We start from the raw sequence: 27,911 nt of genomic DNA, 5'->3' as shown, positions 1-27,911 counted from the left end.
GGTAAAACCGGCCACATATTCTCACACTACACTCCAAAAGCGAGAAAAGCCGACAAAACCCGTTCGTTCAGAGACACCTTTGCCGTGGCCCTCATCGTGCTTGAGTTTTTCTGGTGAAAGTAGACCGATCGGATTTACAGTACCAACTAGAAAGTCCAGTTCCACCAACCGAGATGTCACAGGATCATGACAAGTAAGTGTTTTTAGTCACCACTGCAAGTCCAGCAGAACCAACGTGTTGAGCTCTAACAGTTTATTGAACTTTGGTGCAAAATGACCAATGGATATTTTTTTAGGTGGTTTACCCGCGCAGGTGGATTCTAACGGAGTTTCCTGGACTGTGGGGAAGTTAACTTTTGTCCTGCCAGGCAAAACGAGTATGATTCAATCTCCTTATTTATTGTGCTTAGTGATTCAATCTCTATTTATCGTGTTTAGGATCCGTGTGAGCGCCGTTTGGGGTTCATAGCTACAAGCGCTGTTTCTCTGGTCGGGTTCCAGCCTGCACAGCACAGGTGTATATCTCGCCACCTGTCGTGCTAGTTCAGGCGCCTGTTCCGAGTAACGTTCTGCCAACCCGTGTGTTATTGATGGGCGGTTCATTATTTGATTTGGCTCACAGTTATGTGGTTAGACTTTATTTTGTTTGTCGAAAATATTCGTCTTAACCCCCCCATATTATTTTCCTAGTTGAGGTTTGAAATGTGTTATCTGATGTCCTAATCTATGGTTGTAATGGCATATCTAATCGAACATGGTACTTGAATCGAAAGAATATCATACTTTTTTGTAGGATTTTTATCTTTGCTCCAGAGTGATAATGTGTGAATGTATTTTGTCCGTTTTTGAGGGCAATGACAAGGAGACTGTTGACTCCAGTGAAATCGTACACCTTTTAGGCGTTGGCCCCTTTAGTCAGAGGAACAATGTAAGCAAGATTTTCTCCGTTGTGTTGTAGACACAGTCACTGGACGAATAATTCATGTTGACATAATTATTTAATTGATTGAGATAGTCAATACGAAAATATTGTATTAAGAAAATTGATTATAATATTCACAAATAGGCCCTTGTTAAAGAAAAATGATACAATGATAAAGACGGGCTTTTTCGTTTTCTTTTCTTAATCTCATAATTTTAAAACGTTTAATGTAGGCCTTACTGCATAGGCCAGCCTGTTTCACGTGATATCAAAATACGGTGTGAGGCACATGGGTTTCTCTCTCTTCAACCTTTCAGGAAAAACTATTTAGGCTGTTTTTATTCAGTATCCAATTTAATGATTTTTTCCACAGTGAAAACTTTTAGCTATCCTCTTTTGTTTTACAGTGGATTACATATCATCCAATTTTTCTTGGGGGGTGCGGGAATGCGGTGAATAACGGATCTATCGGGTTGCAAATCCCTAACGCCCCAATTCGACATTTTGTGAATGAAACAATTAGATATTGGATTACTAATAATACGTTTGCCTTGACCATACCGAAAAAAATTATCTGCTGTAGCAACTATAGCTTGGAAACCATCCTTACATTCTGTTTGTGCCACTCTGGAGACGCTTTTGTGTGAATTGAGGACAGAAAATGTACATGTCTCTTATCACACACTAGCCTCTATAGCATTTTGTTTGTTCATTTACGAGAGTAGATTTAAGGAATTAAACAAATAAGGCGTGTCTTTATGTCTAAGATGTCATCATTGTTTGCACTTTAAATATTGTGCTAAAAATGAAACCTCAAAGGTTCTGTTTGTGATTCAGTTAAAAACAAAGGCAAACTATTTATTAAAACAGTATTTGTGTGATCATCATACACATGTATATAACATGCCTGTTAGCCTACATTCAAATCACTGAAATAATACAATCTAATTGTTCAATAATGTAGTGCTTGTGGGCTATGTAACACCCTCTCACATTCTATGCAATAAATCTTGATAAAAATTCATTATAGGTACCAAAAATGTTGTTATTGTAATAATGGACCCTTTCTCTAATACGTAGAATCACCAATCCTGTATGCTCACTCCTATGTTCTCAAGGTAGATACAGTTTTGTTCCTTGTACGTAATCGACCATGACTGACTGACTGTCTGATACAGTACAGAGAGGATGACTGATTCTCTTTGGCATTGAGTCAGTTAAGGGCCTATGATTATGATGATGACGATGATTGTTCCAAACAGGTTCTTTAAAAATAAAACAACAACCCAGTCATATAAACTCTGGAATGTTTTACTAGATCCCTCCCTGGAGACAACAGACAGGTAACCAATAGGAAACACTTAACAGTAGACAGGTAACCAATAGGAAACGCTTAACAGCAGACAGGTAACCAATAGGTAGCCAATAGGAAACACTTAACAGTAGACAGGTAACCAATAGGAAACGCTTAACAGCAGACAGGTAACCAATAGGTAGCCAATAGGAAACACTTAACAGCATACAGGTAACCATTAGGAAACGTTTAACAGCAGACAGGTAACCAATAGGTAGCCAATAGGAAACACTTAACTGAAGACAGGTAACCAATAGGAAACACTTAACAGTAGACAAGTAACCATTAGGAAACGCTTAACAGCAGACAGATAACCATTAGGAAACGCTTAACAGCAGACAGGTAACCAATAGGAAACACTTAACAGCAGACAGGTAACCAATAGGAAACAATTAACAGCAGACAGGTAACCAATAGGAAACACTTAACAGCAGACAGATAACCAATAGGAAACACTTAACAGCAGACAAGTAACCAATAGGAAACACTTAACAGCAGACAGGTAACCAATAGGAAACACTTAACAGCAGACAGGTAACCAATAGGAAACACTTAACAGCAGACAGGTAACCAATAGGAAACAATTAACAGCAGACAGGTAACCAATAGGAAACACTTAACAGCAGACAGGTAACCAATAGGAAACACTTAACAGCAGACAGGTAGAGCATCTTTTCTCTCACAGGTAGCTGAGATTTGTTGCACAATCAACTTTCTTGTACAACAGGTCAGGAAGATAAAGAGTGATGTTGTTGATATCTCCAACCTGTTCGTCGGTTGTGAACAATGCAGTGATTGTTGCTCTGACTGTTGATTTATGTGCTGTCAGTCTGGCCTATCCATCTGATGTGAGTGACTCCCTGTCTGAATCTGAAGTGAACCAGTTAGAGAAACAGGACCATATTAACTAAATATTTATAACTCAGTCCGTCTTTTGTGTGTAGCTTATAATTATGCAACTCCTGGTTTTGACATACACTATATCTAGCTAGTACATGTTACTTTCCTTCAAGAAATGTGTCACTGCACTCCTGCTAACATGTCTCTCTCTCTCTTTCTCTCTCTCTTTCTTTCTCTCTCTCTCTCTTTTTTTTCTCCCTTCTCCGTCTCTTCTCCCTTCTCTTTCTCCCCCTCCCCAGTAAGAGGCCGGTCCTGTTGTTGCAGAATGAGCCCAGCTACGGTCAGCGTCGGCCCTACACCAACGAAGACGAGGCGTGGAAGTCGTTCCTGGAGAACCCCCTGACGGCCGCCACCAAGGCAATGATGAGCATCAACGGGGACGAGGACAGCGCCGCTGCCCTGGGCATGCTCTACGACTACTACAAGGTAACACAGGACCCAGGCTGGTCGACTACAGGCTGGTATGCCTGCTACAAGGTAACACAGGACCCAGGCTGGTCGACTACAGGCTGGTATGACTACTAGAAGGTAACACAGGACCCAGGCTGGTCGACTACAGGCTGGTATGACTACTACAAGGTAACACAGGAACCAGGCTGGTCGACTACAGGCTGGTATGCCTGCTACAAGGTAACACAGGACCCAGGCTGGTCGACTACAGGCTGGTATGCCTGCTACAAGGTAACACAGGACCCAGGCTGGTCGACTACAGGCTGGTATGCCTGCTACAAGGTAACACAGGACCCAGGCTGGTTGACTACAGGCTGGTATGCCTGCTACAAGGTAACACAGGACCCAGGCTGGTCGACTACAGGCTGGTATGACTACTACAAGGTAACACAGGACCCAGGCTGGTCAACTACAAGCTGGTATGCCTGCTACAAGGTAACACAGGACCCAGGCTGGTCGACTACAGGCTGGTATGCCTGCTACAAGGTAACACAGGACCCAGGCTGGTCAACTACAAGCTGGTATGCCTGCTACAAGGTAACACAGGACCCAGGCTGGTCAACTACAAGCTGGTATGCCTGCTACAAGGTAACACAGGACCCAGGCTGGTCAACTACAAGCTGGTATGCCTGCTACAAGGTAACACAGGACCCAGGCTGGTCGACTACAGGCTGGTATGACTACTACAAGGTAACACAGGACCCAGGCTGGTCAACTACAAGCTGGTATGCCTGCTACAAGGTAACACAGGACCCAGGCTGGTCGACTACAACTGGTATGCCTGCTACAAGGTAACACAGGACCCAGGCTGGTCGAATACAGGCTGGTATGCCTGCTACAAGGTCACACAGGACCCAGGCTGGTCGACTACAACTGGTATGCCTGCTACAAGGTAACACAGGACCCAGGCTGGTCGAATACAGGCTGGGATGCCTGCTACAAGGTAACACAGGACCCAGGCTGGTCGAATACAGGCTGGTATGACTATTACAAGGTGGCCCAAAAAAACAAGAATCGGATGAGTTATTACTGATAGAGGAGCCATGTTCACTCACAGTTATTACTGATACAGGAGCCATGTTACTGATACAGGAGCCATGTTCACTCACAGTTATTACTGATACAGGAGCCATGTTCACCCACAGTTATTACTGATACAGGAGCCATGTTCACTCACAGTTATTACTGATACAGGAGCCATGTTCACCCACAGTTATTACTGATACAGGAGCCATGTTCACCCACAGTTATTACTGATACAGGAGCCATGTTCACCCACAGTCATTACTGATACAGGAGCCATGTTCACTCACAGTTATTACTGATACGGGAGCCATGTTCACCCACAGTTATTACTGATACAGGAGCCATGTTCACTCACAGTTATTACTGATACAGGAGCCATGTTCACCCACAGTTATTACTGATACGGGAGCCATGTTCACCCACAGTTATTACTGATACAGGAGCCATGTTCACCCACAGTTATTACTGATACAGGAGCCATGTTCACCCACAGTTATTACTGATACAGGAGCCATGTTCACCCACAGTTATTACTGATATAGGAGCCATGTTCACCCACAGTCATTACTGATATAGGAGCCATGTTCACCCACAGTTATTACTGATATAGGAGCCATGTTCACCCACAGGTGTTGCGAAACTGTTCCACAACAATCCGAGCCATATAGATCGACAGCGTTGGAGAAACTAATTGAATGAAGTAGCTTTACTTCTTGCATCTGTGAAACAGCAAAAACTAGTAGTGTTGCATATGTAGACATGCTTCTATTGGATGTGGTCAGACTCACAGCGGCTGTGTTTACCTTCCCATGCAGGTGCCCAGAGAGAAGAGAACAATATCCCAGACCAAGACAGAGTCAATGGGCTCTGATGTGGATCCCAACAAAAGGTCCATGTAGGTAGAACATCCCTTTACAAACCACTGGGGAGGGCAAATGTGCTGTGTGTGCATGTGTGCATTTATAGGAACTACTAGGAATTTAGAAGTGAGAGGAATACAGGTCCTCCACACACCTCACCACACCTCGCTACACCTTACCTTACCACACCTCACCACATCTCACCTCACTACACCTTACCTCACCTTGCCACACCTCACCTCACCACACCTCACTACACCTTACCTTACCACACCTCACCTCACTACACCTCACCACACCTCACTACACCTTACCTCACCTTGCCACACCTCACCTCACCTCACCTTGCCACACCACACCACACCTCACCTCACCTCCACACACCTCACCACACCTCGCTACACCTTACCTCACCACACCTCACTACACCTTACCTCACCTTGCCACACCATACCTCACCTCACCTCACCGTTGGTTTGGTCCTTGTGATATTTCATCATAAACTGACATTTTACCTGCCGTGTTTTTTGTTTTTCTTCAGGCACTTGATGGCCCCCCTGCAGGAAGCTTCCGTGGCGTCAGTGGAGAGCAGGATCCAGTTCCTGAAGGGCCCCATCAACATCCTGCTGCCCAACCAGCTAACTGGCCAGGACAACAAGAGAGGGGTCCTTTTCCCCTCCCCGGACACCACTGTCACAGTCTCCATCGCCCCCAACTACCCCAACGTCAAGATGGAGGTGCCCTCCCACAGCTTCCACTGTGCCGAGTCCGACAGCCACACGGCAGAGTTCGCCAGGCAGCTCACACACAGCCAGTTCAGCCCTAGTACCCAGCCCCGTACCCCCGACTCCACCTTCCCAGAGACCTACAAGGATGGTTCCCAAGAGGTGTGGACACAACAACAGGAATCCAATAGCCTCTTCTCTAGTCTAAAACCCTCACCACCCTCCTCCACACCCCCTCTCTCAGATCTCTCTCTCCAGTCAGACAATAACCCTTTCACCTGAGCCTCTGCAGCTTACAACAGTGGGTCTCAGCCCTCCCTGTTTTTATTTGAACATTCCAAAATAGCAGACCAGTGTGTTATTATGCCATTGTCTGGCCCACACAATAAAGTGCTGTACTATTTCCCCCCTTCAATAGCCCAGGCCTTTATCTCTACTTTCTCTCCATTTAACCTGTAGGGGGATTACCTTGGAAAGGGATAACCCAACACAACCCCCTTCACACGGGGAGAAGAGGAAGGAGTGAGGGGAGGAGAGAGGGAGGGTAGGATGGGAAGTGGTTTGTTTCCACTTCAGTGAGAGAGAGCAAGAGAGAGAGCGAGAGAGTGTAACAGAGAAAAATAATGGTAGAGATGCAGCGAGACAGTGTAAGAAAGAAAGAAACACTAAGAGAGAGAGAGAGAGAGAGGGCTCCCTATACTCCCTGTAACCCCTGAGAGCGCTAGCTACAACCCTTGTCATGGATGCTTGTCTAAATCCAGACCCTCTCTCCCCACTTCTCTGTCCTCTTTGTGTGCCACAGGTGTTCTCCTTCCCAGGGGATCTCCAGTTACGCATGGCCTCCATCTCGACAGAGGAATGCAGCGTGTTTGACACTGTGCCGGGGTAAGCCCTCCAGCCCGGCGCCTGCCCGCTGTCGCTCGCACCCCACCATTCAGCCCCTGATAGGAGAATAACCTCATTCAGTCAGCAGATTCCCTCATGTTTAAAAGCTACAATGCCAAACGTAATGTTATCAGGGGCTCAGTGACACTACGAGGATTCGGGGTCACAATCTAACCAATGGGAAGGGACTGATGAGGGTGGTCTTATTCAAGGGGTGACATTTGCAATGTATTTCAGATGTGGAAAATATAGATCATCAATATTTGCATGCGGTATTTTCATAAATACTGAAAACACATCTAGATTGTTTAGAATAAAGATAGATACCAGATAAACATCAGCTGAATACTAGATACATCACTTCTTCCATCTCTAGGCCTTCTCTTTCCCTAGCCTGAAATCCAGGCCTGTTTTGTGCCAAACATATGACACGGAGTACAAGGAGTGGAATGTCAGCACAAAGCAGGTCTGGATTTCAGGCTACTCTTTCAAACACAAATGTAGCCTACTGTGGTTTTGTCACTAACATTTATTTCCCGATTAGGAATCATTTTGAGTACACCCTGGATGCTTCCAAGTCGCTGCGTCAGAAGACTGGTGACGGTACCATGACGTACCTGAACAAGGGCCAGTTCTACCCCATCAGCCTCAGGGAGATCGACAACAGCAAGCTGCGGCACCCCATCAGCAAAGTCAGGGTAAGACCACACCACCAAGCTAGTTAGTTGTTCTACAATAGTTCATGGTCAATAACAGAAAACCTTTAGATTGGTCCTTGTCTGTAACTAAATTTGTGCAGATAATTTGGCTAGGTCTCTCATGTTAAAGATACATTTTTTGACAGAATAAACAGAGAAATCTTAGGCTAGTTGGTAGCTATTATGCTAATAGTAGCTAATGTACTAACAAGTAGGAACTTGTTAAGTGGAATGTGTCAGTTAAGCTAGCATGATTGATGGCCCTGGGGTTGTGTGCACCATTTCAGAGTGTGGTGATGGTGGTGTTCGGAGAGGAGAAGTGCAGAGACGACCAGCTGAAGCACTGGAAGTACTGGCACTCCAGACAGCACACAGCCAAACAGAGGTGTCTTGATATTGGTAAGAGCCTATGTTACTGAAACCTACATGGAACACTAGTCCTCACAAACTCTTGAAGAAGATGCTACACCAAGACATGAAGCCTAGTTTATGGTGCAAAGCACAAGTTAGTACAAGTTTTCAACTGTTATTATCTAAAGCGAGGAAAGACAAAAAACTGGCTAAAACATGAGTTGATTTACCCTTTAAGATTGTTCATGAAGCTTAGATGTTTTATTACCTCTGGGGAAATAACAGGTGCAAACTTCACATTACAAACGCTTATTAAATCAGGCCATAGTTTTTATGTCACATAAAGTCACCGGAAGTTCTGCCTGAATGGTTCTGAATACATTTCATCATATTTACCTGACACTCTTCTTACCATACCATCCTGTGCTGTCACGAGTCACTGTTGGTTCCTGAGTTGTTGTGCAACAGTCACCCTCTATCTCCTCCCCCGTGTCACATGCTGTCTCTGTCTCAGCTCAACTCTCATGACCTAGAAGGAGAAGCAGCCAGCTAGCCAAAGGAGCCAGGCAGACAGACCCACCCAATGAGCCAAATCCTCTATGCCACCTTAAATAAACAACTTAGTAGGAGATCTAGGATGATCATGTCCCTCTTGTCCTATATACTCCTATTCTAAAAGTGAAAAATGATCCTGGATCTGATTGGTTGAACCTCAACAAACCTCTTTAGAACAATACACATGATTGGATGAAGGAGGGTGATAATTTGAGTGGATATGAGACAAGGCCAGGTTTCCTCCTATTTACATTTACTTCACCACATATCTAAATAAATTAATGTACTTTTTACTCCATACATTTTCCCTGACACCCAAAAGTACTCATTACATTTGGAATGCTTAGCACACAGAACAATTGTCAAATTCACGCACTTATCAAGAGAACATCCCTAGTCATGCCTACTGCCTCTGATCTGGCAGACTCTCTAAACACAACTGCTTAGTTTGTAAATGATGTGTGAGTGTTGGAGTGTTCCCCTGACTATCCGTAAAATGTGCTGTCTGGTTTGTTTAGTATAAAGAATTTGAAATGATTTATACTTTTACTTTTGATACTTAAGTATATTTTAGCAATTACATTTCCATTTGAAACTTAAGTATTTTTAAAACCAAATACTTTTAGACTTTTACCCAAGTATTATTTTACTGGGTGACTTTTGCTTGAATCGTTTTCTATTAAGGTATCTATACTTTCACTTAAGTATGACAATTGGGTACTTTTTCCACCACTGCCTATTTGTTAATGATACCTGTGTCAACTGAGCTTCCTGTCGGGACAATACTGCAGCCTAATTCTCTGGAGGTAGACTGATCAATCTTACTCTGCACGCACATACTGTGAAAGGAGAACTTGGTTCTGCTTGACAGAGGAAAGTGTATTGTCTCACTTGCAGTCTGACTTTGATGGAAGGACTGTGGGCGAAAGGTGACCATTGAGACAACCTGCTTGCTTTCGATTAAAGTAGTCAGTCAACAACGTAGAGGTGCCCTACTAAAACAGTGTGGTTTCTGGCATAGGGGTATAGGCCTATTAAGGGACTGATGGGATTGGTCAGAACCTAAAGTTTGGAGGCATAGTGAAAACGTTTTCTGAAGGATTAGACTCATAGTACAGCAACGCAAGACTACGAGACCAATACCACGGAGCAAGCTTTTTAAGCCGCACCTTTTGAGGACAAAAAGCTTGTTTGTTTATCAAACATCTAAGATGTGGGATGAGACCTCACCAGGGTGGGAGCACATTCTCAATGGTTGTATCTGATACAAGCTACTGACCTTCACTTCATTCTTATGCAAGGCTCCTAAAACCTTTAATTCAGCCCAGTCCTAATAATGATAATAATAATACTAATAAAATAGCCTTCCACCTCTCCATACTTAGCCCTTATCTTAGCACCCTCTCTTCATTCAATGTCTTATGTCAGTGCAAACTGTACTAACAGTCCATTATGTCTTCCATGGTTCCCAGCTGACTACAAAGAGAGCTTCAACACAATCAGCAACATTGAGGAGATCTCCTACAACGCCATCTCCTTCACCTGGGACATCAATGAGGAGGCCAAGGTGAGGTATAGGAAACGTACCTTTTGGTTATGAGGAATCAGAGAGAAAAGGTGAAGAGAGATGGAAAGATAGTTGTAAGCCTAGTTGTTTATCCCTAGAACACGTGATGATGCCAAGTGTTTCTGGAGGATTCGGGTCATCTGATCACAACTTCCTCATCAACATTCTGTGTAAATGTGGCTGAAGATTCTTCCAGAAATAGACTGCCTTCCCTTGCTCTGTAGGTTAGGGTGTGTTTTGGCCATCACAGAAAAGGTGTCAGGTGATGCAAACCAATTTGTCAGCAAGCGATCATCACATGCTTTGTCCTTTGTTTTCTTCTAAATGCCTGTTATGGAAAGTGGTCCTTTGAGTTTTGATCGAAAAATAAAGACATTTATTGTCCATTGGGGAGTTTTCCCAGTGTTTTGGGTCCTTTGGTTGCTTAGAGACCATAGTGAATAGGTACATGTGTAGGTGTTTGTCTGCCGTCGAGGCCCCATTCTAAACTCGTTCTACGTCACACCAATTGCTGAGCTAAAGTGATGCACGTACAAGGGAGGCCTAAGGATCTAGGACTTGCCTACTGCCTAACAATGGGAGTTGGAATGAGGAAACGCGGCAGGGGGGCAGAACTGGATTTGACAGCTAGCGATGGAATCCCGTCCGACCGGGTACGAGGTGACAGACATAATCCACCGTCCCTGACCAGTTTGTTGGGTTGTGAGGGATGGCGTCAACAGACAATCTCACAGACGCTTTAGCTTGCGCTTTATGTTCATGGGGTGCTATGACACTGCTACTGTTGACTGTTGTACTGTTAGCCTGGGATGCACAAACAGACTAACAGCTAGACAGTTCATCTATCCCTTCCATCTACTTGCTCTTTGGTTTTCACTGAGGGACACACACACACACACACACACACACACACACACACACACACACACACACACACACACACACACACACATGCATACATATAACCAGAGTGTGGATCTTCTCATCTCATGACCTGAGGCCTGTGTCCATAGGACCGAGGACTTCCATCCTTGTGTTTGTACTGTGTATAATCACCTGTGTCTGTTTGTTAGGACCACAGATGAGTCAGGTGTAAGGTGTCACACTAAGGATGGTTTTGTGTGTGTGTGTGTGTGTGTGTGTGTGTGTGTGTGTGTGTGTGTGTGTGTGTGTGTGTGTGTGTGTGTGTGTGTGTGTGTGTGTGTGCAAGTGCAAGATGCTTTACCTTCCCTCGCTGTGTCCCCTGATGATTTAATAACTTAGGCACACACAGTTTACTCAGAAGGAGGAAATGAAGCAAGGAAATGAAACAAGGCAGATTAGGAGCAGCCTTTCTCAAATGTTGACGCGCTTTGGGCTTCTTGACAAAACACTCTGCAATGATCATGAGAATAGAGCATTATACGATGAGATCATCTTTACTGAAGATGAGCAATTGCAAAAACGTTGAAATGCAACATACTTGCATCCGTAGCTCGTGAAACTATGTTGCACCATACATGACTTTACGTGAAGTTAGCAACATAGTTTCTTGCCACATTGGGTAACCAGCAGGCTATTTGATTAAACCAAGGATCTAATTTAGAAAACAAGTTACATTCTGCTTAAAATGAACTGCAAAAACTAGTTACTAAATAGTGACTAGGTGGCTATTCCAAAAAATGAACAGTTCAGTCTAACTACATCAAATCTGTGCAACTTGCAGTAAAGGTTTTTCAGTATAGTGGTTATATGTTAAGTAAGCACATTGAAATAGTTATTTCTCTAGAAAGCGATCTATTGAAATAGCTTTCCGCAATCTTGTTTTAATGGTTGGCAGTAGAACTAAGAGTCAACATGTAATTACCACTCTCTGCCAAAAGAGGGAGACACACACCAGTTCAGTGAAGACGGCATGTACATAACAAGGAACCAGACAAAGAGATCCTTTGCGCCTGAGAATTCAGTGGGAATGCTCTTGAATAACTATGATCTAATTTACTGTGTATGGAACATCAGTTAATGACAAAGAATGGAATTAACATTTTACCCATTTGCATTATTATTATTATTTTATTTCAAAAATCTATTTGTTTTTTTAATCTAACCTTCATTTAACTAGGCAAGTCAGTTAAGAACAAATTATTATTTACAACGACGACCTACCCCGGCCAAATCCGGACGATGCAGGGCCAATTGTGCGCCGCCCTATGGGACTCCCAATCACGGCCGGATGTGATACAGCCTGGATACGAACCAGGGACTATAGTGACGCCTCTTACATTGAGATGCAGTGCCTATATTCTGTATCCAAAATATATAAACACGGTATATCCCTGAAGTGTAAGATACAATACACTGTGCACAATCACTATAATGTTTAACATAGAGGCAATGGAACACATCTCTTTTGTTAATGTATCAAACTCCCCCTCCTCCTCCTCCTCCCTTCTGTCCGCCCCATCCTCCTATGAGCCAGTCAGGAACCACCTCCTATGTAATTCCAATTTGCATGTTATGTGTTGCTATGCACAGTTTTAATGTACCTGAATTACTCCACAAACAAAATTTTAAAAACAAAGTAATAAATCTTGCTCCTCCTCTTCCGCCTTCATCATCCTCTTCCTCCTCTTCCTCATTTTCCTTCTCCTCTTCCTCCTCCTCAGATCTTCATCTCGGTCAACTGTCTGAGCACAGACTTCTCTTCCCAGAAGGGTGTGAAAGGCCTACCCCTGAACCTGCAGATAGACACCTACAGCTACAACAACCGCAGCAACAAGCCCATCCACCGGGCCTTCTGCCAGATCAAGGTGTTCTGTGACAAGGGAGCTGAGAGGAAGATCAGAGACGAGGAGAAGAAGCAGTCCCGTAGGAAGGGCAAGAGCACCGACCTCAACACCAGTCTGGGATCATGTGAGTTCCCACACACACACACACACACACACACACACAGTCAAAGCATGTGTATACGCGCACATTTTGTGCTATATTTTTTGTAATCACACACACACGTCTATCTTGCAATGATGCACATCAACTAATCTCATTATTTGTCATTTTTGCCCCTCCATAGATGTGGACGTTAAAGTCCCTTTCCTTCAGAAGCGTAATGATGTCACAACCTTTAAGATGATGTCTGACTTTGAGACCCAGCCGGTTCTCTTTATCCCTGACATCCACTTCTCCATCTTCCAGCGCCATGTGAGTACCTAGCCCCTAAACACTGACACGTGGTCAGTTTTTCATTTGACCCTCTAAAGATTAAGGTTAGGACTTGGGAAGGGTAAGCTGATCCTAGATCTGTGTCTAAGGGTCAGCATTATGGGCCAGGTCACGGAAGACAGGGTTATGCAGAGTATAGCTACCACATAAATCATGTTAATCAGCGGTACCTGTGACATTCAAACTGATATAAAAACACAGTTTGGTTTTCCTAGTATAGTGTAGTTGTGGTGATAAGGCTGTTATCAGATTCATTGGAACAAAATGATAAACCCCAACCCTTTTTAGAATGCATTCTGCAAAAACATATAAAAAAAATAAATAATTGTTTTTATCTATGTACACTACCTTTCAAAAGTTTGGGGTCACTTAGAAATGTCCTTGTTTTTTAAAGAAAAGCACATTGTTTGTCCATTAAAATAACATCAAATTGATCTGAAATACAGTGTAGACATTGTTAATGTTGTAAATGACTATTGTAGCTGGAAATGACAGATTTTTTATGGAAAATCTACATAGGCGTAGAGAGGCCCATTATCAGCAACCATCACTCCTGTGTTCCAATGGCACGTTGTGTTAGCTAATTTAAGTTAATCATTTTAAAAGGCTAACTGATCATCAGAAAACCCTTCCGCAATTATGTTAGCACAGTTGAAACTGTTGTCTGATTAAAGAAGCAATAAAACTGGCCTTCTTTAGACTAGTTGAGTGTCTGGAGCATCAGCATTTGTGGGTTCAATTATAGGCTCAGAATGGCCAGAAACAAAGAACTTTCTTCTGAAACTCGTCAGTCTATTCTTGTTCTGAGGAATGAAGGCTATTCCATGCGAGAAATTGCCAAGAAACTGAAGATCTCGTACAACGCTGTGTACTACTCCCTTTGCAGAACAGCACAATATGCCATTGGAACACAGGAGTGATGGTTGCTGATAATGGGCCCCTGTACGCCTATGTAGATATTCCATAAAGAATACAAATAAAATCAGTCGTTTCCAGCTACAATAGTCATTTACAACATCAACAATGTCTACACTGTATTTCTGATCAATGTGATGCTCTTTTAATGGACAAAAAAAGAATATTTAAAAAACAAGGACATTTCTAAGTGTCCCCAAACTTTTGAACAGTAGTGTATATTTGCACAAGTGGTTAACAACAGCCATACATTTAGATGACATAGTAGTTATATCTATTAAGATAATATACCGTACTTGGTGCTGATTCAATCATTAAAACCTTACCAAAGGGCATTTGAATACAACTTCAACCAGCCTCTGACTACCAAAGAGTCCAGTCCACCCTCTCCGTGTCTCTTTCAGACTTCTAAAGAGCCACTCATTCTGGCAGTCCTTCACTAAATACCAGGAGTTCTTTAGAGAGTGGATATCCCTTAGGGCAATCTTACTTTAGGGTGTAGGGGCTTTTGCCTATTGTTAATAGATGAATTAGAGACCAAACCCTAGTGTTTGAAGTCTAAGCCCTGAACACCATTGATGTCCAGTGCGTTATGAGGGATCAGAGTTAAGACAGAAATTTCAGAAATGTTCCCAAAAATTCCCGAAATCCTGGTTGAAATGACAGAATAGTTTATTTTGGAACTCTACATTTATTTTATTTTTTTACCTTTATTTAACTAGGCAAGTCAGTTAAGAAAAAAATCTTATTTTCAATGGGTTAACTGCCTGTTCAGGGGCAGAACAACAGATTGGTACCTTGTCAACTCAAGGATTGAACTTGCAACCTTTCAGTTACTAGTCCAACGCTCTAACCACTAGACTACCCTGCCGCCCAACAAGGATGTGCTATGTCTATGCCATGTTATGACCTTGTATAGCCCGCCCAGCACTCCTCATGACAGTCATTCCTCTCCAGCTGGTTGGGCCAGGTGACGGGTCATTCCTCTCCAGCTGGTTGGGCCAGGTGACTGGTCATTCCTCTCCAGCTGGTTGGGCCAGGTGACTGGTCATTCCTCTCCAGCTGGTTGGGTCAGGTGACTGGTCATTCCTCTCCAGCTGGTTGGGCCAGGTGACTGGTCCCAAACCCCCACACTCTGTCAGTCGCCGCCTGCAGAGTGGTGTTCTCTGGGATGTATATATGATCACCATGGACAAGCAGCTCTTTCTGTTTTCAAGACCTATTAGAAAGAACGGACTAGTCGACTGGTGCCTGGCAAATGTCAGTGTAACTTTGTCACTATGAGATCAGAGGGTTTGTCCCAAATGGCACCCTATTTACTATGTAGTGCAGTACACTACTGTTGACCATAGCCCTATGGGCCTCAGTCAAAAGTAGTGCATCTATTTCATATATAGTGCACTACTTTTGACAAGGGCCAAAAAGTAGTGCACTATATAGGGAGCCATTTCAGACACAACCATATCATTTGTTTTTACCTTTATTTAACTAGGCTAGTCAGTTAAGAACAAATTCTTATTTTCAACGACAGCCTAGGAACAGTGGGTTAACTGCCTTGTTCAGGGGCAGAACAACAGATTTTTACCTTGTCAGCTCTGGGATTTGATCTTGCAACCTTTCAGTTACTAGTCCAACACTCTAACCACCAGGCTACCTTGGTCACACCTTATGTGGTTCCTGGCTGGTAAACAGTTTCAACTCCTACTCAGGACAAGGTGCAGGTCAAGGTGACTAAAACATACAGTGTAGACCTGCCAATTGGACAGGATACTGTAATCATGTAATATCATGGGATTGGGGGTTGGTTATATAACCTGGGAGGTTCCAGTGCCATCTGATAGGTGGAGATGTCCTTGGGATAGATCCAAAGGTTTCTAGGTGTGTGAGTCAAATTATCTTACACGGTGCTTCAACGAATCCAAACATGTTTGGAATCACTCTCATATGCGTGAATATCTCATCATTTCAATATCATTGATTATGGAAGCCCAGTGGTTTCTTAATACGGCACCTAATGCAGTATGTCTAGAGTAGACTGCACCTGTTGCACTTGTGACTTGGCTTGATGCGAAGGGGACAGGAGACAGAGGGGAGTGTAGCACACGTCTGTCTACGTGTGGTATGTCAGGTCTCTCTCTCCATTCCCCAACAACACACCTCTTCCTGGCACTAGCAGTGCTCCTAGCCACCCCTGGACTCTGAACCCTCCTTGGCTTAGCAGTGTGATATCACATGGCCCTCAGGGTGGTTGCTGGAAGCCTAGAGTGAAACATTTTCCCTAGACTTGGAAGATGGGCACAGTTGTTTTAATTCATCCCTGTGGCTCTGTAGAAAGTTAACTTTGACTGCCCCCTGTTGGCCACAGTGGCACCAGGGTCCGTTCATGAGGTTTGCGTATTTGAAAATATTATTGCTACAGAAAACGAACATGAGTGTTTCACATTGGACAAGTCCAGGTAGTCCCTCCCTGTTTCAGTCCATTTGGTGCATAATGAACATGACCCAGCTGAGCTGACTGAGTTATCTGGTTTCTGGGCCACATGGCGTTGCTGACATGCAGGGTGGACTGAGCTGAAAATAAACCTTTACTGTTTACCATTCTGATCCAGCCTGGAAGGAAAACGTTTATTTTTACACACGATTGGCATAAAATGGCAACCCAGTAAATCTCTAGCCCTCCTATCAGTTAGTGATTAGCAGGGGGACTTGGTTTCCTCTGAGAATAGACTATTGATTTGGCCTGGTCCAGGTGTTTAGTACATGCTCCTTAACTACATAGTGGAGTAGTACACACTAACAACCTGGACCAGAGCTAATATTGATTATACATTCCACAATTCCTCCTAAAATATGGACACTGCTTAGTTACAACACACGACTGCACTCTGTTACCTGTGAATGTGTTTAGTATTGATAAGACAATCAATGAAGGTATGGAAACCAGGTTGGAAGGCAAGTGGGCCAATTAAATGTATCCTTCTAACCAGGTCAGAGGGCAAGTGGGCCAATTAAATGTATCCTTCTAACCAGGTCAGAGGGCGAGTGGGCCAATTAAATGTATCCTTCTAACCAGGTCAGAGGGCGAGTGGGCCAATTAAATGTATCCTTCTAATCAGGTCAGAGGGCGAGTGGGCCAATTGAATGTATCCTTCTAACCAGGTCAGAGGGCGAGTGGGCCAATTAAATGTATCCTTCTAACCAGGTTGCACTTATCTTGTGCTGCAAGAATGGCCTTTAGGATTTATGAATTGAAAGTGTTACTCAAAATAATCTGAACTGCTTATTACAGTAATAAATTAAAGCATGCTCTCATGTTGAGGGAAAATATTTAAATCATATCCAAAACACTGTCATCAGTTTTGATTTAAGAGGTCCCTTAGGATTGTTGACACGGCCCACAAAGAATAGACCTGTTCCATATTAGATCAAATGACCTCTTTCATATGAATGACTGTGTTTTTTCACCCTTAACCCATATCATTCCCTCCCCTCATTCTCTGTTCTCTTTCTCCCTCTTCACCCTCTTTCTCCCTCTTCTCTCTCTTTCTCCCTCCATTCTCTCTCTTTCTCCATGCAGCCCTTCTCACAAGAAGATGGAGAGGAAAGGTGAGTTCCTGGAAACATTGACTTCACGCTAATTAGATTTATTGGACAAGTAGATGGAAAAGGGCTGGAGTAAATAAAGTATGGCCACTCATATGGTAGCTGTTCGACCGAGACAACCTTTAGCTCTTCCAGTTTCCACCTTCAGCTCTCCCGGTGTCAACCTTTAGCTCTTCCAGTGTCAACCTTTAGCTCTTCCAGTGTCAACCTTTAGCTACTCCAGTTTCCACCTTTAGCTCTTCCAGTGTCAACCTTTAGCTCCTCCAGTTTCCACCTTTAGCTCTTCCAGTGTCAACCTTTAGCTCCTCCATTTTCCACCTTTAGCTCTTCCAGTGTCAACCTTTAGCTCTTCCAGTGTCAACCTTTAGCTCTTCCAGTGTCAACCTTTAGCTCTTCCAGTTTCCACCTTTAGCTCTTCCAGTTTCAACCTTTAGCTCTTCCAGTTTCCACCTTTAGCTCTTCCAGTTTCCACCTTTAGCTCTTCCAGTTTCCACCTTTAGCTCTTCCAGTGTCAACCTTTATCTCTTCCAGTTTCCACCTTTAGTTCTTCCAGTTTTCACCTTTAGCTCTTCCAGTTTCCACCTTTATCTCTTCCAGTTTCCACCTTTAGCTCGTCCAGTTTCCACCTTTAGCTTGTCCAGTTTCCACCTTTAGCTCATCCAGTTTCAACCTTTAGCTCTTCCAGTTTCAACCTTTAGCTCTTTCAGTTTCAACCTTTAGCTCTTTCAGTTTCAACCTTTAGCTCTTCCAGTTTCCACCTTTAGCTCTTCCAGTTTCCACCTTTAGCTCTTACAGTTTCAACCTTTAGCTCTTACAGTTTCAACCTTTAGCTCTTTCAGTTTCAAGCTTTAGCTCTTCCAGTTTCCACCTTTAGCTCTTACAGTTTCCACCTTTAGCTCTTACAGTTTCAACCTTTAGCTCTTACAGTTTCAACCTTTAGCTCTTCCAGTTTCAACCTTTAGCTCTTCCAGTTTCCACCTTTAGCTCTTACAGTTTCCCCCTTTAGCTCTTCCAGTTTCCACCTTTAGCTCTTACAGTTTCAACCTTTAGCTCTTACAGTTTCAACCTTTAGCTCTTCCAGTTTCCACCTTTAGCTCTTCCAGTTTCCACCTTTAGCTCTTCCAGTTTCAACCTTTAGCTCTTACAGTTTCAACCTTTAGCTCTTCCAGTTTCCACCTTTAGCTCTTCCAGTTTCCACCTTTAGCTCTTCCAGTTTCCACTTTTAGCTCTTCCAGTTTCAACCTTTAGCTACACCAGTTACTTCTAAGAAAGACCCTGAGAGCTGTTTGTGTCATGGTCTATTACGTAGTTGTTAGGGTTGTTAGAGTGGTTGTTAGGGTGGCTGTTAGGGTGGTTGTTAGGGTTGTTAGGGTGGTTGTTAGGGTTGTTAGGTTGGTTGTTAGGGTTGTTAGGGCCTTCCTGCTATTTCTCTGGGAGAGGGCCTAACTGGAGTGTGTGTGTGTGTGTGTGTGTGTGCGTGTGTGCGTGTGTGTGTGTGTGTGTGTGTGTGTGTGTGTGTGTGCGTGTGTGCGTGTGTGTGTGTGTGTGTGTGTGTGTGTGTGTGTGTGTGTGTGTGTGTGTGTGTGTGTGTGTGTGTGTGTGTGTGTGTGTGTGTGTGTGTGTGTGCGCATACGTGAGTGTCTGTGTGAGTGCATAAGCGCTCTAAACCAACCTGTCGTGTGTGTCCATTGCAGTTCGGGCATGAAGAGATCGCTCTACGCCGAGGATGAGTTTGGTTCACCTTCCAATAAGCTGGCCAGAATGGACAAGCCCAAGAAAGGTATGACGTGTGTGTGTGCCTGCCCCGCCCATGCGCTGTGTATACACTACTGATAAGGTCACTGTCTAACACGAAACCAGAGAGAGGGCTAGGTATGGAGAGGGAGGAGTGTGTGTGTTATGGCTTGCCTTGAAGGCCACCAACACCCCATCACACACAAATCAAATCAAATGTATTTATATAGCCCTTCGTACATCAGCTGATATCTCAAAGTGCTGTACAGAAACCCAGCCTATAAAACCCCAAACAGCAAGCAATGCAGGTGTAGAAGCACGGTGGCTAGGAAAAACTCCCTAGAAAGGCCAAAACCTAGGAAGAAACCTAGAGAGGAACCAGGCTATGAGGGGTGGCCAGTCCTCTTCTGGCTGTGACAGGTGGAGATTATAACAGAACATGGCCAAGATGTTCAAATGTTAATAAATGACCAGCATGGTCAAATAATAGGTCTGGGACAGGTAGCATGTCCGGTGAACAGGTCAGGATTCCATAGCCGCAGGCAGAACAGTTGAAACTGGAGTAGCAGTACGGCCAGGTGGACTGGGGACAGCAAGGAGTCATCATGCCAGGTAGTCCTGAGGCATGGTCCTAGGGCTCAGGTCCTCCGAGAGAGAGAAAGAAAGAGAGAATTAGAGAGTGCATACTTAAATTCACACAGGACACCTGATAAGACAGGAGAAGTACTCCAGATATAACAAACTGACCCTAGCCCCTCGACACATAAAATACTGCAGCATAAATACTGGAGGCTGAGACAGGAGGGGTCAGGAGACACTGTGGCCCCATCCGATAATACCCCCGGACAGGCCCAAACAGGAAGGATATAACCCCACCCACTTTGCCAATGCACAGCCCCCACACCACTAGAGGGATCTCTCCAACTTACCATCCTGAGACAAGGCCGAGTATAGCCTACAAAGATCTCTGCCACGGCACAACCCAAGGAGGGGCGCCAACCCAGACAGGAAGATCACATCAGTGACTCAACCCACTCAAGTGACGCACCCCTCCTAGGGACGGCATGAAAGAGCACCAGTAAGCCAGTGACTCAGCCCCCTGTAATAGGGTTAGAGGCAGAGAATCCCAGTGGAAAGAGTGGAACTGGCCAGGCAGAGACAGCAAGGGCGGTTCGTTGCTCCACACACACCTTACCCATAGATGTGAGGCACGTGATTCCTTATTTACCCAGCCCCTGAAAACACAACAGCAGTATCCCCCTTCCCACCGTGAACAACACAATATCATTGTTCATTCTCACCTCTCTCACAATTCACACACAAGGACACGTTCTTCATCCTTCTTCAGCATATGAACACACATGCAAACACACATGGAAAACACACACACACAGAGAGCTGGGCAGTATTTCTGTTCAATTCATTAGAAATACGTATTTCATCTACCTTTGACTGTTTTGTAATTTGTATTTCATTTGCCTGTTACAATCCATGTAACAAGAGAGTACAACGAGAGTTGTAATTTTTGTTTTCAAAATACTTTTCTATACCATTTTTTTATGGTGGTTCACAATTTTGTATCCCCCTTTTAGCCTGGATTGTTGTCAGAAGTCTGATTGCACTATAGTGTTATAAGAGACTCTGTTAAATGACCTAAATGTAAATGTCAAAATGAACACTTGCAAAGCATGCTGAGTATTATTCTAAAGCACTCCGACCCCGAAACTAGGCCAATAAAAAACCCAGTGTGCTTTGCAGTTGATCATTTACATTTTGTTCATTTAGAGACGCTCTTATGCAAAGTGACTTACAAGTAGTGCATTTAACTAGGGTAGATGAAAAAACACATAGTCAGAGCAAGTAAAACGTTTCTGTAACCCTTACTGAGAATGTTGTTGTTAAGGGGGTTAATTGCCAATTGCCAATTTTTTATTTTTTTTTATACAATTTAGCCAGTAGTTCTGAAAGTAGCACCCTCATGCCAAAAGTGGCCCTGAAAATTGCACATACAGTGAGCTCCAAAAGTATTGGGACAGTGAGCAATTTATTTTTGTTTTGGCTCTGTACTCCAGCACTTGAAATCATACAATGAGTATGAAGTTAAAGTGCATACTGTCATCTTTAATTTGAGGTTATTTTCATCCATATCGGGTGAACCGTTTAGAAATTACAACACTTTTTGTACATAATCCCCCCCATTTTAGAGGACCAAAAGTATTGGGACAAATTCACTTCTGTGTATTAAAGTAGTCAAAAGTGTACTATTTAGTCCCATATTCATAGCACGCAATGCTTACATCAAGCTTGTAACTTAACAAACTTTGTTGGATGCATTTGCTGTTTGTTTTGGTTCTGTTTCACAGTATTTTGTCATAAATGACCTTCCGTTCTCAAAGCATTATTAAAACCTCTCAGGAAAACTTACAAGGAACCAGAGTAAAACGCTCTCAGAACCTCCCTGCAACCTAAAGATAAAGGTTCCTAGAACAGGCAACATTTTCACTTCTGTTTTCAGAACATTTAAAAAACGTTAAGTTTTACTGGTCAGGAAACGTATGGCTTCGTTCCCACAACCAATGTCAAATCAACAACATACTGTCCCAAGGAGCCAAATCAAATCAAATTCTATTTGTCACATGTGCCGAATAGAACAGGTGTAGGCTTTACCATGCAATGCTGACTTACTAGCCCTTTTTCTGCTAAAAATAAAAAAGGAAATAGTGCTAAAATAACAACGAGACTATATACAAGGAGTACCGGTACCAAGTCAATGTGGGCACCAGGTAGTTGAGCTAATTGAGGTAGTATGTAGATGTATACTGGAGAAAAATATAAACGTAACATGTAAAGTGTTGATCCCATGTGTTCTGAGCTGAAATAAAAGATCCCAGAAATGTTCCATATGCACAAATTTGTTTACATCTCTGTTAATGAGCATTTCTCCTTTGCCAAGATAATCAATCCATCTGACATGTGTGGCATATCAAGAAACTGATTGAACAGCATGATCATTACACAGGTGCACGTTGTACAGGGGACAATAAAAGGCCATTCTAAAATGTGCAGTTTTGTCACACAACACAATGCCACAGATGTCTCTGTTTTGAGGGAGCATGCAACTGGCATGCTGACTTCAAGATTGTCCACCAGAGCTGTTGCCAGAGAATTTGATGTTGTTTTCTCTACCATAAGCCGCCTCAACTTCATTTTTGAGAATTTGCCTGTACATTATTGTTTTATGTAACCTTTATTTAATTAGGCAAGTCAGTTCAGAACAAATTATTATTTACAATGACGGCCTACACCGGCCAAACCCAGACGACGCTGGGCCAATTGTGCGCCGCCCTATGGGACTCCCAATCACAGCCGGTTGTGATACAGCCTGGCTCGAACCAGGGTGTCTGTAGTGACGTCAGAAACCGTCTCAGGAAAGCTCATCTCCGTTCTCGTTGTCCTCACCAGGGTCTTGACCTGACTGCAGTTTAGCGTCGTAACCGACTTCAGTGGATAAATTCTCACCTTCCATGGCCACTGGCACGCTGTAGCAGTTTGCTCTTCACGGATGAATCCGGGTTTCCACTGTACCCGGCAGATGCCAGACCACATGTATGGCATCGTGTGGGCGAGCAGTTTGCTGATGTCAACGTTGTGAACAGAGTGCCCCATGGTGGCAGTGGGGTTATGGTATGGGCAGGCATAAGCAATGAACACAATTTCATTTCATAGATGGCAATTTGATTGTTGGCATGCTCTGGATCGACGTTTACGACGGTGTTCCAGTTCCCGCCGATAACCAACAACTTCACACAGTGGGACAACATTACACAGGCCACAATCAACAGCCTGATCAACGCTATGCAAAGGAGATGTCTCGCTGCATGGTGGTCACACCAGATACTGACTGGTTCTGATCCAAGCCCCTGGGGTATCTGTGATCAACAGACGCATATCTGTATTCCCATGTGAAATCAATAGATTAGGGCCTAATGAATTTATTTCAATTGACTGATTTTCTTTATGAACTGTAACTCAGTAGCCTACCGGTTAAGAACGTTGGGTCAGTAACCGAAAGGTTACTTGTTCGAATCCCAGAGCTGACTAGGTGAAAAATCTGACCATGTACCTTTGAGCAAGGCACTAAACCCTAGTTGCTCTGGATAAGAGTGTCTGCTAAAATTGTGTTTATATTGCAGCAGCGTGCATGTGTGTGTCACTATCCTGTGTCAGGTATTGGCCACATGGGACTGGGACATAGTGAGATGCTCAGATGTCCAAACCCACATCAAGGGCTTCACCACTGTTAGTTTCAGCAGAAAAGATATCTGACATTGCCAAGTTAATGTGGTGTGTGTGTGTGTGATCAATATGTCTCACTGCACGCCTCCTCTCTCCTGTGTAGTTCTGCTGTACGTGCGTAGGGAGACAGAGGAGGTGTTTGATGCGGTCATGCTGAAGAACCCAACAATGAACGGGCTGGTGGAAGCAGTAAGTTCTTACTCAATATGAACAGGAAATTAACACTGCCAGACATATGCTGTCCGTTATGGGAGGCTGGTCCCATTGCATCCCTCCAGTGACACGGTGGGTGGCACGGTTTGTGACACGGCCCACTCTGCCACACAGACTCCTCTATCCTGCAATTACCCATGTCCACTATCTTTCTCTCTCAGCTTGATGCTAATTCAAGTAGTGGGACAGACTGAGAGAGTGAAAGAGAATGAGAAAAGAGGACAGAGGCATTACCATGTGTAGGGTCTCCGCTTCTCCGTATAGTCATTCAGCCTTCCCATCACGTGGGGGTGCTGTGGTTCTGATCAGGGGGGTCTGTCTGTCTGGCTTAGTGCATTAAGACAAAGGGGACAGAGGACATCCCTTAGCAGGGGACAACACGGGCTGTGGGGAAACTAGACATGGGTCTCCAACCGCCTCCGTAACAGGCCAAATGAGTCATGACAGGACTGGACCTTGCCTCTCAACAGGCCAAATGAGTCATGACAGGACTGGACCTGGCCTCTCAACAGGCCAAATGAGTCATGACAGGACTGGACCTGGCCTCTCAACAGGCCAAATGAGTCATGACAGGACTGGACCTGGCCTCTCAACAGGCCAAATGAGTCATGACAGGACTGGACCTGGCCTCTCAACAGGCCAAATGAGTCATGACAGGACTGGACCTGACCTCTCAACAGGCCAAATGAGTCGTGACAGGACTGGACCTGGCCTCTCAACAGGCCAAATGAGTCGTGACAGGACTGGACCTGGCCTCTCAACAGGCCAAATGAGTCGTGACAGGACTGGACCTGGCCTCTCAACAGGCCAAATGAGTCATGACAGGACTGGACCTGGCCTCTCAACAGGCCAAATGAGTCGTGACAGGACTGGACCTGGCCTCTCAACAGGCCAAATGAGTCGTGACAGGACTGGACCTGGCCTCTCAACAGGCCAAATGAGTCGTGACAGGACTGGACCTGGCCTCTCAACAGGCCAAATGAGTCGTAACAGGACTGGACCTGGCCTCTCAACAGGCCAAATGAGTCATGACAGGACTGGACCTGGCCTCTCAACAGGCCAAATGAGTCATGACAGGACTGGACCTGACCTCTCAACAGGCCAAATGAGTCATGACAGGACTGGACCTGGCCTCTCAACAGGCCAAATGAGTCGTGACAGGACTGGACCTGGCCTCTCAACAGGCCAAATGAGTCATGACAGGACTGGACCTGGCCTCTCAACAGGCCAAATGAGTCATGACAGGACTGGACCTGGCCTCTCAACAGGCCAAATGAGTCGTGACAGGACTGGACCTGGCCTCTCAACAGGCCAAATGAGTCATGACAGGACTGGACCTGACCTCTCAACAGGCCAAATGAGTCATGACAGGACTGGACCTGGCCTCTCAACAGGCCAAATGAGTCATGACAGGACTGGACCTGACCTCTCAACAGGCCAAATGAGTCATGACAGGACTGGACCTGGCCTCTCAACAGGCCAAATGAGTCATGACAGGACGGGACCTGACCTCTCAACAGGCCAAATGAGTCGTGACAGGACTGGACCTGGCCTCTCAACAGGCCAAATGAGTCATGACAGGACTGGACCTGGCCTCTCAACAGGCCAAATGAGTCGTGACAGGACTGGACCTGGCCTCTTAGTTTGTCTGGGAGGGAAGTGTGAAGAGCTGGGGAGAAAATGTGGGCAAAGATACCGCACACCTCTCTTTTCTTTCCGGGTTGAATTCAGATTGTGTTTAATGTCTGCCATTCGACCTGACTAATTGTTAGAGTGGTGTATTGTGTATTTCATTTCCATTCTCTTCTTTCAAAAGAGAGACTACTGTATTACAAGCCTTTGTTGCTCCGCTTCTTCTAGATATCTGAGAAATACAACGTGCCGCTCCAGAAAGTGGGGAAAGTCTACAAGAAATGCAAGAAAGGGTAAGTTGTTCTCATCAACGGTAAATCTATTTACCATGATTTAAGAATTCTACAACAAGTGAAAGTTATATTTGTGAAGAATCAGGCCTTTTATGTATTTTACACAACATAAGACTCTGGCCATAGAAATGTAATGATTTTATTTTATTACTGTGATACTGACATTTCTGTCTGTCCCTCTGTTAGGATTCTAGTCAACATGGATGACAACATCATCAAACACTATTCCAACGAAGACACCTTCCAGATCTCTATGGAGGAGCTAGGGGGCATTTATAAACTCACCCTGACTGAAATCTGATTGGCCCAAAGGGAGGGGTGGGGAGTGATTGACATTATCACCGCTCAGTCCGCAAAGAGTGTGGCGATAGGGCAGCTTGTAAAGTTGTTGTAAATGTAAAGACTCTTAGTTTACAGATACACATGGCATTGGCCCAGGCATCAAAAATGGACAGAATGTCTCAGACATTAGCTGTATCTACAGTCCACTAGCCTGGTCCCAGATCTGTTGTTAGGCTTACCAATGATCATCACATTGTTTCGAGACAGCATAGACAGATCTGGGACCAGGTTTAAACTGTCCACCTGTCTGAGAGTCTGTGTTCTTCTTTATTTGTCATGTCACTAATCCAAGTTACAAAGCCACTGCTCTTATGCCACGATGACATTCTGTCGATGGCTTGATGTAGACTTTTCATACTTTTTTGATACTTTTGTATTTAAGAATTGAGTCTGACAAGAAGTCCTCTTAGCTATGTCTTATAGGTATGCTGAGGCCATTTGAGAATCTTTGTTTATTTGTGTGGCGTGTCTCTCAGTATCTTTGTGTTGTATATGGTATAAGTGAAAGCATCAGTCTAATAGTGCATTGCTTTTGGCATTAGCGTCATAGTGATCTGGAGATGTATGCAATCGTTTAGCCTGGTCCTCGATCTGTTTGGTCTGTCTTGCCAATTCATGTGGGGATTGTCAAGCCAGACAAGGCAAGACAGTGAAAACACAACTATCCTTATGCCTCAGGCTGCATTATATCTGCCCCCTTGGAAAGGGTTGTCACTAGTTACCACAGCCACAAAGTCCAAATTGGCTATATTGTAAAATTAATGAAAACTAAAATGCAGCTTTTTGGTCTTAATTTAAGGTTAGGGTTAGGAATAAGGTTAGCTTTGTGGTTAGGGTTAGGAATAAGGTTAGCTGTGTGGTTAGGGTTAAGGTTACGGTTCGGGTAAGGTTTAAAATCAGATTTTAAAGAAGAGAAATTGTAGAAATAGCCTGGGTTTAGCCATAACTATGACTATGTGGTAACTAGTGACGAACCTCGGAATGCCATAGTACTGAAGACAGATCTTAATCTATTAAATTAGGATATCTGTTAGGATATCTATTAGGATATTTCGCACACAAGGTGAGTGCAAACGCGTATTGTAAATAGAGAGGATGGATTGGCCTGGTTGGCTTACTCACTGTATTGATACTAAACATCCTGGCAGTATTTAGTATGTATGTAATGTACACACTACCACAGTCTGGCAGTTAGTATGATATAATCTGTGTTTGTTGCTACTGTATGTGTGTTTTGAGAATGAGCATGTAATGTATGTGTGTGTCATATGGATTCTGGATAGAAGGGAGAGCAGACATTTTCCCTCATACTGCTTTAGCATATGGCCTCTTCATAAGTATTACATGTCAAAAAATTATAATAAGATAAAAATGTATCAACCCTTCTGT

The 27,911-nt window shown here is 44.0% G+C and overlaps 1 protein-coding gene across 2 annotated transcripts; it reads left to right on the top strand.

Moving 5' to 3' along the window:
- LOC110498107 (grainyhead-like protein 1 homolog) lies at positions 1–27,911 on the top strand. Of its 2 annotated transcripts, none has more exons than XM_036955072.1 (15): positions 1–193; positions 3,416–3,602; positions 5,468–5,547; positions 6,054–6,399; positions 7,040–7,122; positions 7,667–7,820; positions 8,108–8,219; positions 10,199–10,293; positions 12,939–13,185; positions 13,346–13,473; positions 17,987–18,015; positions 19,707–19,792; positions 24,146–24,231; positions 26,116–26,180; positions 26,367–27,911. In XM_036955072.1, the coding sequence occupies exons 1-15, from the start codon at positions 174–176 to the stop codon at positions 26,479–26,481; spliced, it is 1,833 nt and encodes a 610-aa protein (XP_036810967.1). In that variant the 5' UTR covers positions 1–173; the 3' UTR covers positions 26,482–27,911. The 2 variants fall into 2 exon arrangements, with proteins under 2 accessions (XP_036810967.1, XP_036810968.1); XM_036955073.1 differs by lacking the exon at positions 1–193 and adding an exon at positions 220–377.

The sequence above is a fragment of the Oncorhynchus mykiss genome, chromosome 19 (genome assembly GCF_013265735.2).
Source record: "Oncorhynchus mykiss isolate Arlee chromosome 19, USDA_OmykA_1.1, whole genome shotgun sequence".
Taxonomy (NCBI): domain Eukaryota; kingdom Metazoa; phylum Chordata; class Actinopteri; order Salmoniformes; family Salmonidae; genus Oncorhynchus; species Oncorhynchus mykiss.
Note: the sequence above shows the minus strand (reverse complement) of the source record. Positions and strands in the feature narration are given on the sequence as shown.